General features: G+C 38.9%; 1 protein-coding gene across 1 annotated transcript in view; it reads right to left on the bottom strand.

Annotated features, from left to right (window-relative positions):
* The window catches only part of IRAG2 (inositol 1,4,5-triphosphate receptor associated 2), an 80,754-nt gene that overhangs the window by 16,992 nt on the left and 43,178 nt on the right, over positions 1 to 20,584 (bottom strand). The window contains 10 exon segments of the mRNA XM_057491290.1: positions 1,100 to 1,163; positions 3,275 to 3,386; positions 3,543 to 3,607; positions 3,725 to 3,771; positions 13,327 to 13,408; positions 14,157 to 14,304; positions 16,047 to 16,062; positions 16,064 to 16,144; positions 16,714 to 16,794; positions 17,895 to 17,950. Coding sequence (XP_057347273.1) covers positions 1,100 to 1,163; positions 3,275 to 3,386; positions 3,543 to 3,607; positions 3,725 to 3,771; positions 13,327 to 13,408; positions 14,157 to 14,304; positions 16,047 to 16,062; positions 16,064 to 16,144; positions 16,714 to 16,794; positions 17,895 to 17,950 — 752 coding nt within the window.

The following is a 20,584-nucleotide window of genomic DNA, read 5'->3' as shown; positions in this document are numbered from 1 at the left end:
ACCTAAGAAGGCTACTATGTAAAGCTAGAGGACTTGAATTTTCCAATGTCCAGTTTTTATAAGGGGCAACCCCTTTCGGCCCATGTGCTAGCCACTCTTCACTCTGTACATATTATACATGACAAAGGGCCATTCCAAATCACATATGCAATCACTCCACTCCTTTCACTCTTAGCAATCCAATAATAATAGAAGTAAATAGTAATAAGATAGAATGCCATAAAATTTTTATCAACTTTATTGCCTCAAATGTATCCATGCCATCACCTTCTCTTAACTTGCATTAGCTTGCATGTGTCTATTTCTTGTATCCAAGTAGGCCTAACTGAAATAATGTGTATATACTGAGGGAGAAACACCACCATCACACACACACACCTCTGCAAATATGGAGAGGCATGAATACCTAATTAAGACCCTTGAAGAGAGGTGGAATTGGGTCCATAGTCTACAAATTAGTGTACAATAATTATAAATTCATCCCAGTAGCGATTAGCCTTCTCTTTAAGGAATTTCATGCTTTTTCCATAAACATTTAAATAGTTATCCCTATAATGTTTTGTAGCAGTTTGCCAGGCACCTGCATAGCATTCAATCCCACTCACAAGTACCTCCTCCATGACACCTTTTCTGGCCTCTCACACCAAGCATTTTTCTTTCATATCAATAACCACACTCTAAGTGCATGTTTCTTTCCTTCGTTAGACCGTATTGATCTTTAAGATAGATATCACTGTTTTATTTAACCTTGTTTGTTAATGCATTCATTTATTGAAGAGCCCTCTATTGATAGATACTTAACTTGTTTCCAGTAGACACTGGATGAATAAATGAATGAGTGCATGAGTGAACAAGAAGTCACTGGAGTCAGGAGGTCCCAGCTCTGACTCTATTGTATGACTTTGGACAAGTCACAAGCATGCTTTGGCTGCAACGTCTTCATCTATAAAATACTGTATAATTAAATTCTATTAAGCTCATAATATTTTGAAAGGACAGAACTGGATAGTGCTTTTAAGAATATTTTGCAAACTTAGAGAGTTCTACCACTGTTACATTTATTGTTACATTAATTGTTAACACGTGTGTATGTTCTTACCAGATTTAACATGGTTCTGTCCTCATTCACAGAGCCTTGGAGTGCAATACTCTCAGGAGCTGGACTTTTGTCTATGAGAAAAGAAAACATGCAAACAGTGTAGGGGGAGCAGTAATGAGTAAAAGAGGAAGAAATAGTGAAGGCAGCAATATGGGCAGACAAGTGGCCCAGGCCTTAACCTGTAAGATGAATTGTGTCCTCCAAAGCCTTAAAGGAGTCCCCTGAGTCAGAACCAGGGGCAGAGCGGCTGAAGTTCCTAAAGAAGGGAGCCAGACCAGGTTTCGTGATAGAACTGACCATCTGTATGTATGGCCTTCAAATAGCAGGGTTTTAAAAATCCATTCAAAGGCTGCTTTTTTAAATCAAATACATTACTAGCATAATTATAGAAACCGAATGAAGAGAGCATGAACAATTAGTAACTTAATAGCTTTTTAACAGGTTGACAAACAGGTTTTTTTTAAATTACCTATGCAAGGCTGATAAAGTATTATATTCTTCCAAAACATGGTACCTTTTGAAATAAAATGTCATCCAATTAAGAAGACTTACTTTTAATTTATGCCTTTGTTTTTGTATACTTTATTTGTACTGTAATGTGCTTGATAATGATTTTCCTGTTCATGTGATCCATTGTCCTGAAATTAGTTCAGTGCAGGTACAAAGGTCAGCAGCTATATTTTTTCTTTTTAAGAAAAAATATGAAGGACGTATTATATTTTTTAAATTTATATAGAAATAAGAAAATGGTAACCACCTTCTTCAGAGAGATAAATTGATTTTCTCTATGGAAATTTTATTTCAGTTTTTCTTAAATTTTAAGACATTAGATAGATTCATATGGTTCATAAATAAGAGTGTGTAATGTTTTACAGTGAAATTTTCCCTCCCCCGTCCATGCCTGCCAGAAACCCACTTTCTCTCTTGATAGTCAATGTTATTAACTCTTGTCTAGCTTTCCAGAGATATCTATATATATATTAAACTTTTTCCTATCTTTTTTTACCACAAGATTTTACATGCAGTACATAATGTTTTGTACTTGGCTTTTTTTTTCTTCAAGAAACACTAGTTCTTTGATATCCAAGAAAAAAGTTTCCTTATATATAGTTTATGGATGCATATTAATATTCCATAAGATGGATATGCCAAAACATATGAACTAATCTTCTACTGATAGTTTGTTTCTAATATTTTGTTACTACAGACAGTGCTACAGTAAATAAACTTCCACATGTATGGTATATGTGTATCTAGGACTATAGGATAAATTCCCAGAAACCAAACTGTTTAATCACAGGATATCTACATCTAACATTTTGGTAGATATTGACAAATCCCCCCCCATGTTAATTACAATGCCACATTCTGTAGAGCAAAGTATGAGAATTACTTTTCCCCTACAACCTTACCAACAGAGTGTAATCAGATTTTCCCACCTTTGTCTATATGACAAGTGAAAAATGATATCTTGCTGCTGTTTTGATTAAATATTTTCCTATTTGGTGTGAGGTAGAATATAAAGATATTCCTGAGTTACCTGAGGAATGGATTCCATTTTTGCAATTTATGGTTCCTGTAATCTAGCACCTATGCCTCAAATTTAACTGTGGTTCCAAACAACATAATGAATGTTCACTGATTTTTGTTCTTTTTTTTGGTGGGAATGGTTGCCTATGCTTCTCATGAGTGTCAACTGTAGTGATGTCTCACTGGGAATGGTTGAGAATAACTACTTTGTTTTCCGACTCGAAAGGCAGAAAAGAGTCTAACATATTCTCGTTACTCCTTTTGCCTCCTGTGTGGACCCTCACAAACTGGCCCATCCTTTTAAACAAATAGATTTTAATTAAGATTCAGAGAACTTCCTGATCAGGTGATTCCACATCTGCACCACAGTTGAGACCCAGTTGTCCAACCAATCTTTGCCGTAAGGAAATTTTTAAGTCCCATTAAAATATATTGTAATTTTTATTCTATCTATAGAATTTGGGGGTGGTGGTGAAATGGTAACTTTATCATGTATGAAGGCTGTGGTCACCTCTTTGACTTCTTTCCTCAAGACTCTGTCTTTAAACTTCCTTTATAAAATATTACTCAGCTACCAAGACAGTTATTCCACTAGCTTATAGGTTTGCTTAGTGTTTAGGAATGAAAGTAACTGAACCCTTCAACAGCTTACCTTTGATCTTTATCACAGAAGCTGATCTTGTATCCTCCTCTTTCTCACAGACTGATTTGCAATCAAGGTCACCAGAAGCCATATTCAAAATTTCTGACCCAGAATCTATCAACAGGAAGAAACTAACATGTGAATACTATGCAAAAAAGATTATTTGCCTACATTCTTTTCATTTGCACACAACTCAGTAGGTCACAGAACATCAAGCTTCGGGTTATAATACTAGTATTCTATTTTTATATCTTTTCCAAGTCTACTCACCACTTGAAGTTATAGTACTTTCTGTGGATGAAGTGTGTGCAGGAGATGCGAGTGTGGAATATTCCCTGTCAAATGAGTAGAAGAAATATTTTAGAGCCTCAGGTCCAAATAATTCTCTTCAAAATTAGCAGAGTATGCATCCAGTGTCTCTCACACCCACCCACACACCCACACAGACAAACCTGGGCTGTGGCAGGCTCTTGGAACATATGTGTTCAGCACCATTCTCCTTATGAAAAAAAGGAGAAGAAGCAGGTTCAATAACTTGACATTTTCCATTCCAGAGAGGTTGTTTCAAGCAAACATTTTCATAATGGTTTACAAGAACCCATATTTACTTTGCTTTTTTGGAGAGGACAGGGGAATGGGATGGTACACGACAGGTTGATAGACATACTTCCTCAGAGCTGTACTTGTAAAAGCAATCTAATTTTAAATATACTTACAAGTTTGATATTTAAAGAAAACCTGGTAAATTCTTGGGCAAAACAAATTCTACACTCAAAGGGCAGATACAGCTTATTTCATGAACTTAAGTTTCTTTAAACAGAACATTCTATGTGGGCGTTGAATAACATTCTATTTATGGAAATATGACACAACCTAAAACTTCTGATCTAGTGATTTAAAAATGGTTCTCAATTTTCTAGCTAGATAAATTATAACTTTTAAACATAATCCAACCCTCAAAGATCTAAGAATTACAACTAAGTTAGTACCTATTACTAGGTGCTGCAAAGGGCCTTTGCAAAACTGTGGTCTAGCCTGCCGGGGCAAGTGTTTGAAATCTCATATAAACTTCTTGAGCTCGAGCAGAAGTTCCTAATTTGGGGAGAACTTTAGAATATTAGGATTGGTTAGCAAACATATTCTCTTTCAAAAATCAGTGGGAACATAGCTTCCTCTTACATGATAAGTTTTTCTACTAAGTATATTTTCATTATTATTTGGCTTAGGAAAATAAATTAAAATTTAATTATTTACAACTGAAATTATTTGGACATATCAAAAGTCTGCCCAGACAATGCAAAAATGAAGACATTTAAATATTCCATAATCAAACATAGAACTTATTAACTGCCACAACCAACAACAGGTTTACAAAGGAGGGATGCTCTATGGCAGACCCTGTATTTAGAATCTTTTCAAGATAACACTGACTGTAGTCACAAAAGGTAAAGGGTTATTGGCAAGAGTTGCTGAACATGTAGTTACTTAAAACAGTTAAAGCAGCTTACATCTTCTCAGCACAGTACAATTTACAGAAGACTTTTTTTGTATCATCTCATTTAATTATTCCAAAAATCTTATGCAGTGGGTTTTAGCAAGAAAAGATACACTTGTTTCAGGTAAGGAAAGTAAATCCAATGAATAAAATCATTTCCCAGGAGTGCGCACAATGGTGGGATCAGCCTCTAAACCCAGGTCTGACTAAATGCAGTGTTTTCTCCACGGTAAACAGGATAGTCTCCGAGACACCCTAACCTAGGCTGCTGGAGAGGCAAAGACTTTCCAATTATTGTCTTAGACTGACAGATGATATAAATATAAGCTTTTTAAAAGTTCACCTGAAATGTCTAGAAAAAGCCACAAATTTGCAAAGCAAGCATTTACACCAAATCCTCCTATACATTAATGTTGGGCAATTTTCCCTCTTCTATTTCATTCTGTCCTTGCTTTAAATGTCTTTGGATCAAATCATCTGTGACTGAAGCCCCTTGAACATCAATTTAATTTAATTCAGCCACTTTCATCGAAGTCCACTTTGTCCCAGGAGCAGTGACAAAGGCTGGGGACACCCAAAAACACGGTCCTTGTCTCTGAGAAGCTCACAGGCCAGTCAGGGAGACAAATATACAAAAAAAGTAATTCCTAAATCATAGGCAGTGTTTCACAGAGGAAAGTAATGTGCACAGAACAGAAGAGAGAGAGGTAGTGTCTGAATGAAAGTTTGAAGAGAAATTGTCCCTTGTACCCTACAGTAGGCCCTATCTTTAGACTACTTAAATAGATTGTATTAGTAAATAGTATATGCTTATTTAATATATTACAATATATATGTAAGAAATGAAGCTATAAACATAGGAAAAAAATTAAATATCCTTCAGTTTCATTGAGTATCATGCTTCATAAAAGTCAATACAGATTGGTTCTTTAATTTTAAAAAAAGTTACATTTAACACTCTAACATATAAACATTTGTTATATGGTTTGAAATAACACTAATTTCTTTGCTCTAATATATATAATAATCATAATAATCATGTTAAGATAAAAATAATTATAATTTAATAAATATAATATCATATCATACTAACGAAAGTGCTAATTTTGTCATAAAAATCTTACACCTACCAGGGTTATGGATATTTGCAATCTGAATTTAAGATGTATAAAAAAGAATGCAGTTATTTTGTTTAATTAAACTTATTTCCAATATGGGGGGAGAGGGAACACATAATTTATGCAAACTTTTAAAAAGTCTATTATTTATAGTCAAAATAATAAATACAGCAAATACACAGCTTGCTTCCATTGTCTCACGGATGAGTCTCATTTGCTGTAAAACTCTGTATAAGCCCTTCTTTTGTCCTATACTTTATTTGCAAAATGTTTTAGTGAGAAGGCTTTTGGTAAACATATATTATTTATTGATTACAAAAGTAATAATTCTGTGATTTTGGAGAACTGTGATATATGTAGTAGTTATACATTGTTCCAGAACAGTTGCAAGATAAGCAATTGGATATTGCTCCCAATTCATCACCCTTTATAAATCTCACTGATTAGAAAACAACTCAATATACAACATATCTCAATCCTAGATTTTCATAAATTTGGTCTAAAACATTTTCCCTTCTTATAAGAAGAACCAGACCAGACAAAAGCTTTTTTTTTTTTTCTTTTTTCAAATTTAGGATTATGGCTAATGAAAATCGGAGAGAGCCCCTCAGGGAGCCCGTGGGTGTGGAGTGGGAGGTGGGACATAACACTTTCCACAAGTGTGCTCTTTTCTTCCAGCTGCTAAAGTCACCTCTATTCAACCCAGCGTCCCACACAGGCGAGCCTGACCCACACACAGAGAATATAAGAACTGGGCAGATCATGAAAAAGATAATCTTCTGAATATATTTTAAAACCAAGGAAAATCAAGAAATTGACTAAAAGCAAGGACAAGAAAGTTTAGACGAGACTGACTTACGTGTCTTAGAAGATTGGCTCCAGTCAATGAGTCTAACACATGCCGATAGCATAGAGCAGGAAGAATCTCTTCCTGTGCAAGCCATTCAAATATCGACCTGCATAACATTTCCATGAAAATCTGTGGTCCAGCCCAACTGCTTCTGACAGTAAGTGTCTAATAAAGGGTGGGGTGATCAAGGCAGTCACAGAGCAAAGTGAGACAGGGTTTTCCATGGGCCGCCTCAGCGAGGCGGGCCACACACACGCACACACCCCCTCCGGTATTGTTTTAATATTAAGATAGAAAACTATGAAGAACAATAAGAAGTAACTTTTAAGATATTAATAAAGTCGGTTAATAGGTCTAGATCAATTCCTAGGGGTTTTCTTTTCTTCTAGATGAAATGTTTCTTTATAGATTTTTATGATCAGAAACCCTTGTAATAAATATTCAGGTTACCAATGTAATTTTTACTCTTAGATCCATTTTAGATAATTGGTGCTACTCAAATAAATATGATTTTCTGAGAAAAAGAAAAACTGAACAGAAGCAATCTATATAGACTTGTTGCATTCCAACTTAAAAAAGAAAATACCCTTGCCTGGACTCAGTGATGGGGTCAATATTCTAAAAAGAGAAAGAATGTAAAATTGAATGTCAAAAGATGGTAACTGCTGTAACCCAAACAAAACTCAGTCTCCTCACAGGTTTTTTTGTTTTCCTTTCCAATTTCAAAGTAAAAGGTCACCACACCCTCAGACCTACAGGACACACCCACCTCTCTCAGGCTCATGTATAGAATAGATATCAGCCAATTTCTACATGTCCCAATTTTGCAATCGGCAATGTTACTTACTCTCCGAGGTTACTAATGCTGTACCCACACACAGCTTGAAAGAACAAGATAGACAATGGCCAGAAAAATCTTCTGAGATATTTTTAAGTTGATCCTATCCTTTGCCTCATAAAGCACCTTCTCCTAGTGATAGTATAACTTAGACCGTAACATGTAATAATATGGAGACCTCAAAGGGAATGACAAGACACTATTTTTTTTTGAACAGCCAAAGGAAAAAGAAATTTTGTAAATAATTCTCAGGGGAAAAATACAACAAACAGTTACTAACCCCAAGATAAGCCAGATAGTGGAATTACCAGACAGAACGTGGATGAACCTTGGAAACAGCATGCTAGGTGTAAAGAACCAAGTCATAAAAGATCATATGTTGTATGATTCCATTTATACGACATGCCCAGAATAGGCAAATCTGTAGACACAGAAAATAGATTGGTACTCTCCAGGAACTGGGAGACAGGAGCATGGGAAATGACTGCTAATGAGTGTTGGGTTTCTTTCTGGGTGATGGACGTGTTCTAAACTTAGTAGTGATGATTGCACAGGTCTGTGAACATACAAAAAAATGACTGAATTTGTACACTTTGAAAAGGTGAATTGTACATCCTGTCAATTATATCCCCACAAACTGTCACTAAAAACTTCTTGTATATATGCATAGAAATATATCTAAAATGATGTTCACAAAAAAAAAAGGGGGGGACAGAAATTCATCTTTGTGACCTGGTGACAAGGTACCTTCTGAGCTTCACGCTGTTGATAATCCTGATTGTGGATGAGCCACAGCTGCTTTCTTCTGCGTGGTTACTATGAGCCAGGGGCTTTGCCTATGTTACAAAGGGCCTTGGTGGGGTCAGATCTGATTTCCGAGCAGGCAAAGGCGATAATCAGTTTCCTTGTCATAAAATTTTCAGGGAATTTCTTAATTCTTGGAGTATTTGGGGACTCACACAGGTACTTAATCACATGTCCAGTTTTGCAAAGGCCCAGAAACCCTTTGGGTCACTGTTCAGACACAATGGTGGGAATAGCAAATAAGGAAAAAGACTCTAAGCAGAGACACCTGGGCCCTAGAGAGAAATTGTCAAGCATGAGGGAGAACTGAGGAAGTTGGCCAAACCATGGAATCTGGCCACCGAAAGGAGCCGTGACACTTGATTCAGGGGAGACCGTGCCACTGAGCACCATGTCCCCCAGCCCTGCCGGACAATCCTGTGCCTTGGGAAGTAGAGGATAATTTTAACAACCCCATCACAAGGAGCCCACCCAACACCATAGCAGGACCCTGCTCTGAAAGTCCTGAAACAAGAAGGGGGGTCATCGCTCCTGACCAGAGCGAGGAGCCCACCGAAGGGCACAGAGGCCCAAGGCGGTCAGCGGTGGGGAGCGCTATGGACAACAGATGGGAAGCTCTGCAGAGGTGTGAGCGGCAGGAGCCACCACCTTTTTTCACAATCTCTCAGGAGGTTACGTTCCTTCCTGAGGCCCACTGGGCGGGGGCAAAGGGGGGGTGCCCGAAGCACACTGGGAGATGCTGGCATGGACCCCTCGAGATTCTTGGAAGTGTTGAGAAGGGATCCCGTGGAAAAGAAAGGCCTTCCAATTCATCAGCAAGTGGGGAACAGAATTGAGATTTGTCTTTCCTCTAAATAGGTACAACTTGATTTGTTTCCAAAACTTAGCTGCTGGAGGTAGGTATATGCATATATGTAACATACGTACATGCATACATGTGTATTCAAATCCTCAAAAGAATCCTGCAAAGTAATATCTGTTTCATGGAGGATATAAGCAAATTGTGCAAAAACCTCCAGAGAGGTTAGGCCACTTGTCCCAGTTCACACAGCTAATAAGTAACAGAGCCAGTCTTAAATCCAGGCCTGCTTGATTCCAAAGAGTGTGCTATGTGGCTAAAAATTCTAAGTCTATACTGGGAAAAATTCAAGTAAATACAAAAGCAAACAGAATAGAATAATTGAACTTTGTGTGCCCATTCTGCAGATACAAGAACTGTGGACTTATGGCCAATCTCATTTCATCTATACTGTCACCCACTAAACCCACCCCTGAATTGTTTTAAAGCACATCCCAGATACCAAACATTTCTCCCATAAATATATCGGTCTGAGTCTCTAAAAGACGACCAGAAATAATTTCCTTCTTTCTTCTCTACACCAAAATAACCCAAGTAAATGAATTTGCTGGATCAGTAAAGTACCTGTGTTCTTCCCAAGCATGTCTCCAACTGGGCCCCATGTTATTTTACTATGAGATGTTCTTTTAGAGTCCTTTGCTCACTCAAAGATCCTCCAATGAGTACCACTGTCCACTTATTTCATACTGTGCTTTCTGGATAAGATACTCGAATAGTTTCCTCTCTGAGTTTGGGAGGGTAATGAAATATAAATCACAAGTTGTCAGGAATACCCGTCCAAAGAAAGGACTCAGAAAGCAATAGGGCAGGGCTGTCAATTCAACAAGTTCATTGAGGGTTCGCTCTCAGTGCTTTCATAGACCCTGCAGGAAGTACAACACTAAGTGAGTGGGCACGCAATGAACGTCAACAGGGCAGCTACCTTACACCAAATCTATGCAGGGCGCTAAACGCACATTGGTTAATGACCGAACGGCACTGCCCACCTAGCTTCTCACCTCTAACAGGAATAAATATAAGGAAACAAAGAATCACAAAGCAACCAGAACATAGGTGATAACAAGGGGAAGGCTAAGAGTTACTGGGGTCTCAAAGAAGGAAGTGAACTTATTATTATTTTTTTCCCGAGTGGGATAGTTGAGAAGTGAGGAAACCAAGGCCCGAAAGACATGACTCTTCATGGTTCCAGAGAGACAGAGCCAGAAACCCCCCGACCTCCCCACTGCTGATCCGTTATGACGTCCACCTCAAGGAGGACTAGAGGGGCTTCACTGTAAAGCATTACCTGCCGCCCCAAGAAAGGGTCTATGGGACAGTCGGGTTTTGAAATGGGCCTTGACATTCAAATAGAACTTGAGAAATGGAGACGCGTATGATGTTCCGGGCAAAGAAAACAGCACAAACAGGTTTGTGTGGTACCTTCTGATAATACCCAGCACCTGGCTGACCGACACGTAGGGACAGCCATAGGGCAGTGACGGGGAAAGGCGAGAAAGTGAGGTTGCAGCCAGATTAGAGGGAGGCTTGAATACCAGGTCAAGTTGTTTGTTACGAAGGCTCTCCAGAGTAAAAAATCCTAGGATGTGAAGCTCAAGAGTTAGGAAAACACGATGATTTATGGGATAACACTGAAGTAAACATTGGATTACGATTTTTATAATTTTTATCTCATACTTCATTCCAATTTCCTCGACTTATTATTAATAAGACTGCTTACAAAGGTATTTTCTATGAAGCGCTATTTGTTTAAGAGATGGGCACCCGAGGCATGTCGGGTAGAAGGTGGGGATTTAAGGGGAGGGAGCATGCAGTGAACAGACTGCAAGGATTCTTCAGTGGAGCGAATCCTGGGAAGAGAATGATGAGAACTGGCTGCATCAGTCCCAAAGCACAGCCAAGAGAACAGTTACTCAGGAAGAAGTGGCTCAGAAGTTGGCATGAAAACCTTCAGGGAACACATACATCTTCCCCAAAGTGTTAACAGCAGTTTCTACTGTGATCTCTATTAGGTCCTATTTTTCAACAGGGGTCAAGATCAGAGACAAAACTACTCGGTCATATATCCTAATGACAGTGGGTTAGGAGGTCCTTACAGCTAGACAGAGTGGCACATTTCTTAGTTAAAAACTCCTTTCAAGGTACCATGAGTCATTACTATGGGGGAAATGTCAAAACTGAGGGTTCTAAGAGGGGCTTAGAAGGACTTATTCTTTGAAACTAGACAAACCTGAATTTGAATCCTAGGTTTGCTACCTACTAGTCAAGGGATCTTGGGTAAGTTAGTTAACCTCTCTGAACCCTAGTTGCCTCATCTGTAAAAGCAGAGAACACCTACCATTCAAAGTCATGGGGAGGATTAGTACCACCGCATGTGGAAATGCCTTCCCACAAAGTACCTGGTACACAACTGACGTTCGATTCTTCCCCCTTCTTGGTAAAATCAGAGCCAGATAAAAGGGAAATTACTAATAGCCAAACATCCTGTAAGCTTCCAAGTTTAACTTCCTTTATTAAAACTTTACAAGAACTGCTAAGTAATAGCAAAACAGATTCATTTCCTTTTTCTTTCCTTTTCTTAGCTACTCAATAGGTTGGGTACTAAGAAACAGAAAAATATCAAATACACAAACTTTGCAGGAAGAATGAAAACATGCATATAACTCACTAGCAAAAAAGAAAGAAAACCTGATTTTTAAAATGGGCAAAAGACCTGGGTAGATGTACCCCCAAAGAAGACACACAAATGGCCAAAGTAATGAAAAGATGCTTAATATCATTTGTCCTTAGGGAAATGCATATCAAAACCACAAGGAGATACCACTCCACACCCACTAAGGGGGCAAAAATCAAAAAGACAGACAAGTGTTGACAAGGATGTGGAGAAGCTGGAATCCTTTGGTAATCTGTTTTGCAGTTCTTCAAAAGCCTAAACCAACAGGTACCATATGATGTAGTGATTCTACTCCTAGGTATGTACCCAAAACAATTAAAAACATGTATTTACACAAAAGCTGATACACTAATATTCACAGTAGCATTATTCACAATATCCAAAAAGGAGACACAACTCAAGTGCCCATCAACTGTAGAGTGGATAAACAAAATGTCATATAGCCATGCACTAGAATATATTATTCAGTCATAAAAAGGAGTGAAATATTGATAACGTGCTATGACACAGATGAACCCTGAAAACATTATACTAAGTGAAAGAAGCCAGTCACAAGAGGTCATATATTATTCCATTTAAGTGAGATGTCCAGAACAGGGGACAGTATAGAGATGGAGAGTAGATTAGTGGTTGCCTATGGCTGGGAGTTTAGGGGAGGGGGGTATAGGGATAGATGGTAATGGGTATGAGGTTTCTCTTGGGGTGATTTAAATGTTCTAAAATTGATTGTGGTGACGGTTACACAACTCTATGAATTTACTTGAAACAACTGAATAACTTTAATTAATTGCTTGCAATGTGAATTATATCTGAAACAGAACTGTCTGCCCTATTTGATTAAGAAAATCATGGAGATCAGGCTGACTGTAGACCGAGGAAGGCGCTCCAGGCATATCTCCATGACCTAGGATGTTTGCCTAACACTAAATAGCTAAATAATAAATTATTATGTAGAGAAGTATCATTAGTACCTAACTGCAGCAAAGGATACTCTCTTGGCTTTGCCTTTGTGATAATTTACAAAGTACCAGTACCTTAAAAATTTTCTAGTCTTGACCTTAATTCCTAAGGAGTCAGTGGGACCTGAGACTTCTTACAGCCATTAGTAAATTTAAATCTCAAACCACCCTGCCTCTCAAACAGAAAGTACAACACTCTTCATCAAAATCTCCTTGAGTTTATAAAACAGAAGGGCTAGAAAGCCCTTAAATGACTGAATTTTAATTTCTTGCCATCAAAGCCTCACAGATCTCATGCATCTGAGTTTTGAAAGATTCTCTAGTTGAAAGATTCATGCTTGCTGTATGACTGTCTATACTTCTCAAAACAAGATGAAACAAACAAAAACAGAATACCCGTAGTAGAGGACTAGGATACAGAAATACTAAAAACAAAGGTGAAATACAGTCCGATACTCACATCCATCCTCAGGTCATCATTCATCCTGACGCAGCCTGGAAGATCTGCTCCTGGGTGAGGGCCAGCTGTAGGGCCTGGGTACCTAGCAAGAGAGTAAAATTCCTTACTACAGGTAGAAAAATTGCAAATTTCAGCAGACACTAAACTAAACATAGTTCTTCTCCCCGACCCTTACCATATCTCTAATTACGTTCACGGCTTAAGGAATGAAAGAGAGCTCCAACCTCCATCAGATAGAGGTTACAAACCATAGAGAACCCATCCAGAAATGAAAATGGAGGTTCTGCAATTCAAAGTCTTGCTTCTTCATCCTGATTTCATGGTGGGGGAGTGGGGGGACACTGCTCACAAACCCCAGTGACATCTGTGAACTTTCCCTAAGGAAGATCAGCCTGTGTACTGAGAAAGGTAAGTGAGCAGGGGTGAGCATCCAGCAGAGGGTGGGGCAGGGACAGGGACAGGTTTCCAAAGTCTCGTTAACTTTGAATGTGAAGGAATAGGAATATGATCGAAGCCTCTCTGTGTACAGGTTAAATTGGCAGTCCAGAGTGTGTTCCTATACCGTGGGAAACAGCTCAGGTAGCCTCACTGGTCTTTTACATTTTAGAATGGAGACTATGAAATTCAAAAGAGCAAGAAAACTGCACTTTAAGAGAACTGTAGGGATCTGTTTTACAGTTGTCAACTTTCAGAAACAGAAACTACACAATAAACGTTCCACCAACAAAGATGTTATTCTCTCAGGATATGAAAATCTAACTTATTAAAGTTTAGGCAATAGGAATCGACTACCCATGAAGAACAGGGTATGTTTTGCTCTTTTAACTTACTTGTGTCTTCCAGTCACACCCAGAGCACCACCCTCTAGTTCTCCATATTTGGGCCTTTCACATGAAGCGTGGATTCCACTGGCTACACGTGAGAAAGGTGTCAATTCCAGTCTTGGAATCGTTGTAAGACTATCCAGATGCAAGGCATCTACAGAACAGGAAAAAATAAAAACAGAAATTTATTTCTGGTCCATACTGTATTATATAAATTCTTTCCCTCTTAACAGAGTGGGCCATTTCTGAGAAAACAGAAGTCAATTCAATTCCATTAACATTTTAACATGCCCCCCACCCCCAACCATGATGCCTCGTTATATGGGGTGGAAATGCCAAAAGGGAAAGAAATCAGGGGGCGGGGGTGGGATGGAGGAGACAGAAGCTTGCCCACTAAGCAGCTAGAGGGATCAACAATCTGCAGCCAAAGGGCAAAGTCCAGCCAGCTGCCTGCTTTTGTAAATAAAGTTTTATTGGAACACGGCCACACCCATTCAGTACGGCCCGTGGCTGCTTCTATGCTACCACGGCAAGCTGAGTAGTTGCTGCAGAAACCATATGGCCTGCAAAGCCTAAAATATTTACTATCCGGCCCTGTGCAGAAACAGCTCATCACCATCTGAAGACAAAATAGTTAGACATTGTGATTGGAATCCATTAAAGAGCGGCGCAGGAAATAGGGTGACAAACTGCTCTTTTGGTTTTTGTGCATGTGGGGGGGGGTGGGGGACTTGTTTGAGGAAACTGTCTTGCTAGGTATTTTCCTGAGTATAGGCTGCATCAGGGTTTAATAGAAAAAAACGTAGGCTTTGGAGTCAATCACAATTTTCTAGTTCAAATCCCAACTCTGCCACACACCAGTTATGTCATCTGGGCTAAATAACTGTCATTCTGAGCCTCAGGACTGCCATAGAAAGTGAAATACGACCTTAGGTGAATTCTTAACTCAAGGTTCCTCTGTTTCCTTATCTTTAAAATGGGAATGACATGAGCATCTACCTCACAGAGACACAGTGAGGACTGAATGAGTTAACAGATATGTTAAGAGCAGAGAAAGGCCTCTGGCACGTGGCAAGCATCTTTTAAGGGTTGTCTTCCTTGTCGGTGTGTTGTTACCACTGAGTGTGCGTGAAATCATCTCTATAAAGCACTCATCTGTTGCGTGACTCAAATGGCCCGTCCATTAGTGGTGGTCCCCCTTCTCTAGTTGAAACAATCCACAAATCACTCTCCTCTCTTACTGTTTTGATAATCCTCCCACTTCTTTTGTCATTTCCCAACCAGCCATTAACATTTGCTTTCAGTCACATCCAGGCTGTGATGAGACATGTCACTCATCTGAGCATTTCCTAAGATAAAGCTTATTGGCCTGGCGTTGACTCATAGTCCACAATTTGACCTACAACCTGCCCCAAACTTCTGCTCTACTGTATCCCAGTGCTTCTTGTTTCCAGAATGACTTGTCCAGCTTTGACTCTTCTCCAAAAACTTAAGGCTTTTGCCTTCTTACTTCTGGGTTTCCCCTCTCATGTCCCATTTGGAATACTTTTCTATGTCTGTTGTTTTTCCAAATTCAACTCATCTTTCAAGGCTGGAGTTTGACTTCTTCTATGGAGCCTTCTCTGAAGCCTTCTCTGACTTCTCTAAGCTGAGGCCTTATGTCCCCAATAATCTGTGAGCTATTTTAGGGCTTATTCTTCATCCTACATCATAGGGGCCTTGTGCAGAGTAGATGCTTGAACATACGTTGATTGACTGAATTTAAGGATGAATATCCAAGTATTCAGCAACTCTTCTTATACAAATATAATTGTGATTAATTATTTCCCCTTTCAGAAAGAGCCCCAGCCCCAGCTATGTCTGATGGGGTGTAGGACAGAGGCTATCCATGCTTACCCAGCAGAGGTGTATTACCAGCATGTATGTTTGAAGGTCAAAGGTGTCTGCTGTGTTCTTGCTTCTTGACTACTCTATTGATTATGGCAACAGTGCTTCTGAACAGAAGACCAAGTAGTATTAGCTATCTAAAAGGGTGTCACAGAACACATAATCTATTCCCTTCATCTCCAAAGGTAGAAAGATGATCACTGGTATCAAATAACCCTGCGAGAGAGGTTAGAAGGAAACTAAGGATGCCAAATAACAAAGCTTTCATGCTTTTGATCAACAAGTACACCCTGTGAGTGATGTGTAACTCTTATTAAAAATCACAGTTTAGTAACTTAGCAGAATGATAACAACATCAATTCCCAATAGTCAACACTTTTATTTAAACATAGGCTTTGGGGAAAGGTATGGGTGAGGGGCAAGCCTGTTACATAATTCTTCATGACACTGCAATCAAAAATTTTTAAATATTAGATTTCCTAGGGTCTACCAGGGTTGTGTGCATGCACATGATAAAGAAAAAACATAGGTATCCATTGCTTCATCTGATAATCTCTCAAGAAAAGCAGTACAGTTTAGAGTTCTAAGACTACTAATGGATACAGGATTTAACTATTTTGGCATCATAGTTGATTCACAATTGGCACTTAAATCCTTTCAAAACGCTTAAGCTTACCCATTGTTCTTGAAGATGTAGTTGAATCCTTTCTGTGCCAGACAAGGGACCACAGTGAGGAAATTCCTCATCTAACCAGCTCTGTCACAGGAAAACGGTGGGGTATATTCAAGGACAGAATGATGACAGAGTCAAAGGTACAAGATGCATTAGACTCAAGAGAAGATACCCAGGGAGGGTAAAAGTGACCGGGTCTTGATCTCATGTTCTCATTTAAGGGAGTAAGTTTGTAACTGTGCACCTCTCATTGCATTTTCCCCATTACTTATCCTAGGAATGAAATCCAAAGATCCGGAGCAGGCACCTGCATGGCTTTGTCATTGGAATCCTTGGCAGAGGCAGAAGAAACTTACTGGAGACTTAGCTCAGAGCAGTGAAAATGGTGTCTGAAAACTCTGTGGCAATAAAATCATGGCCTTAGCCTAAGAGGTTGATATATATCTGTCATTACAATACAAAATTTTGTTGGTATTCTGGAGAAGATTAAAGCAGATTTAAATATGAAGGTTTTTCCAGTTCAGTTCATTAGAGGGGGCTTTTCAGGCACTCTGCCTCACGTAGTCTCCCACGTGACTAATTTCTTTTTCTGCTTAAACAGATGTGCCTGCATTATGCCCTGCAGAGATACATGCAAACATCGCCCTTCTTTCTTCCCTCCTCTGGCCTCTTCCTCCAGCATCAACTTTGCTATTCCTCTTAGGCTTTTTACTTATGAACAAAAAGGGGAAGTTTACCAATGTCATAAAAGACAGAAATCCATTAAACTCTACCATGGATATATTGAGATATCCAGGCAGAAGGGAGTTGAAAGTTTAATGCAAACAGGAGAAAAAAAGAGAGAGTAACCATCAAAGCCCATTCAAGAATAAACATTGAAGACTCTCAGAAAGGAGGTGCCTAAGACTAAAACACTGGCCCTTTGCTAATAGACGTGGTAAATACTGAAATGCTGCTTCTTTTAAAGATGTTATTAGGAGCCACTCAGCTCATGAAGGCTCTTCCCTCTCGTTTTGTTAAAGCTTTCAGCACATAAGAGAACCAAGTCCACCAGAGCATATTCTTCTAAGTGAGTTATTCAGTTTCATGGTTAAAATTACTATAGATTATCTTCAAAACCTTACACAAATTGGACATCTTTCCCACAGTACCCACACATCACAGAAGTCTGCTTTATTTTTAACCTGAGACAGCAAGCCATGGGGTCCTCCTTTAATTAACTTCTTCCTCAGGGACTCAACTGTTGCAACAAAGAGAATTTATAACCACTGAGTCTGACAATTTGTAAGCCCCTCTCTGCTTAATTCATTTCATAAACTCTTAACAGCTTTCAGTTTGGGGTCTGTGGAAAGGAGAGAGAAAAACGACTTCTGGCATTCTCAACACATGACTTGGGAAAGTGGAAGAGCAGAGAACAAAGCGAGCTGGAGCAGCTCACCTGTTCAAAATTAACCTTGAGACATGCAAGTGAATTGCCTTCCAGAAATGAGTCTCAGAATGCTTCCATGTTAAAGCGGGGATACATCTTAGAGGCCATTCAGTCCAAGTGCCTGCAGAGGTAAAAGCCGCCCATCGAAGGCTGCTGCTTGAGCTATGAGAGAGGGCAGCCCCAGAATCCGGAACTCTGCAAGCAGGTCTGAGATCGTAAGACACTGCAGGCCAGAGGATTTACATGGCAACTGGTTATTCGTGTTGCTAAGATCAGTCTCAGCACAGGGGCGAATTAATCATGAAGTTAAAAATGTTTGTCTTTCTACTTAGCTGAAACCTGCCTGTCAATAACTTCCAAATTCTCATCTTTGGAATAATGGAAGTGGGAAAAAAATACCTATTGAACTCTTTTGAGTTACACAGTAACATAGTACTTCTTTGACAACCCATACTCTTTGAAATAAAGCCAAGAAAAGAAAATAAATCCAAATCTTTTGAACAACCAAAATAGATGTTGACATCCATGCTCTTTACTCATGTGACGAATCCTCACACTTCCAGACAGTAGGCTCTGAATTTGTGCATAATTCTCACAAGCTTGCCTGCCTTCTCAGCCCACAGATGATTAAAAACAAAAATTAAATCAGGGTAAGAAGCTCTGCTACATGGAGGCATATTAATAGCTATCACTATTTTTTTTTAAACACTAATGGCCAGGAAAATTAACAGCAGATACTCTGGTGTCCAAAACACATAGAATTCTGGTGCTTCTTATTTTAAAGGCCAATAGTTTTATATCTCAATAGCCTGAAAAAAATCCTGAGCCACGAAAATAATGCTAATTATATGGGAATATATATAATCTAATTTTAATTTTTTTTTTTTCCAGGAGAAAAGGCTTGAAAAGCTTTAAATGTGTGGAGAATTACTCTTATTTTGTGATTTTTTTTTTTTGGTAAAAATACTTTCCTCAACCAAGCTTGGCATAGTGTCATTAGGCCCACTAGGAGGAAAGTATGTACTTTTTAGAAATATTTCTAACATACTTAAATAATTGAAATTTTAACGAAATTCCTAATACTTGGAATGCTAGTAAAGATTTTATTTTTAAGAATTATCTGTTAACTATATGAAGAAATGAAGCTCTGTCCTCCTCCTCCTGACCTACAATTCAACAACAACCAGCTAAAGATTTCAGAGTGGCCAACATAATGCTTCTGGAGGTTGTGTATCTCTAAAGCACTGTCTTTGAATTTCCAAATTAAGCTTGTATTTAAGGAATAATGGGTTATATAAGACTGCCTAAACTGCCCATCTGTCTTCCCACCAGGCCATCTTGGGTTTTAGAACTAGTCCATCTCAAAACATTCAAATTGTAAATCTTATTTCAACAGATGTTTTGTGCAATGTGTAGCAACTACTTCCGTATGTTTCCTAAGGCAAAACCAGCCAGTTTATGACCCTAATTTGCATGCACCTTTGCATTTTTCTTTATCTGTTTATAGTTGGCCCTGCCATGTCTCCAGGACATTTGGGTTTCACATGGAAGTAAAACAATGCCCACTGTACCCCCTGCTCTTGCTATCTGCAATGCCGGATGGGACTGTGTGTCTTGGATACATTGCCTTTGAAGGAAACTGAGATAAAACAAACCTTCTAAGTGACTATGCACTGAAGCTTTCAGGCCAAGGCCCTGAAATTCCTTTGCTGTTGAAAATCAACATAATATTAGAGCTGCAATAATGTTAGCAACTACTGATAGCTGACACTTACAGAGCATGGACTTTTATAACACAATCTATGTGTTACCTCATGTTCTATAAAATCATGCCTTAAAAATATCAGGGTTCATTGAAAATCACAGACAAGGGGAAAATAATTCATAACACGTACATCTGTCAAGGGACTTGTATCAAAAATTTGTAAAGACCCTAATTTGCATGCACCTTTGCATTTTTCTTTATCTGCTTATAGTTGGCCCTGCCATATCTCTGTAAAGAAATCCTACAACCCAATAATGAAAAGACAAATATCCTAATTTAACAACGGACAAAAGACTCAGATACTTCCTAGTGAAGCTCACAGAGAAGTATCTATTTCACAAAGAAGTAGAGAATAGCCCAGCAGCACATCAAATGAAAATCACAATGAGATACCCAGAAGGATGGCAAAAATGAAGAATGTTGGTACCGACAAATGCTATAGCTGTGGAGCACCTGGAACTCCCACACATTGCTGGCGGGAGTGTGCAATACTACAGACGCTACGAGAAACTGTTGGGCAGTTTCTTGAACAGTTAGTTAAAACTGTACTACGACCTAATTAACTCTGCTCCTAAGTATTTATCCTAGCTTAAATAAAATCTCAAAGCCCCACAGAGACCCATACATGGATATTCACTGCAGCTGTCTTCCTAACAACCCCAAACTGTGAATAATTTATA

The sequence above is a fragment of the Manis pentadactyla genome, chromosome 14 (genome assembly GCF_030020395.1).
Source record: "Manis pentadactyla isolate mManPen7 chromosome 14, mManPen7.hap1, whole genome shotgun sequence".
Classification (NCBI taxonomy): Eukaryota; Metazoa; Chordata; class Mammalia; order Pholidota; family Manidae; genus Manis; species Manis pentadactyla.
This window is presented reverse-complemented; position numbering and strand designations above follow the sequence as displayed.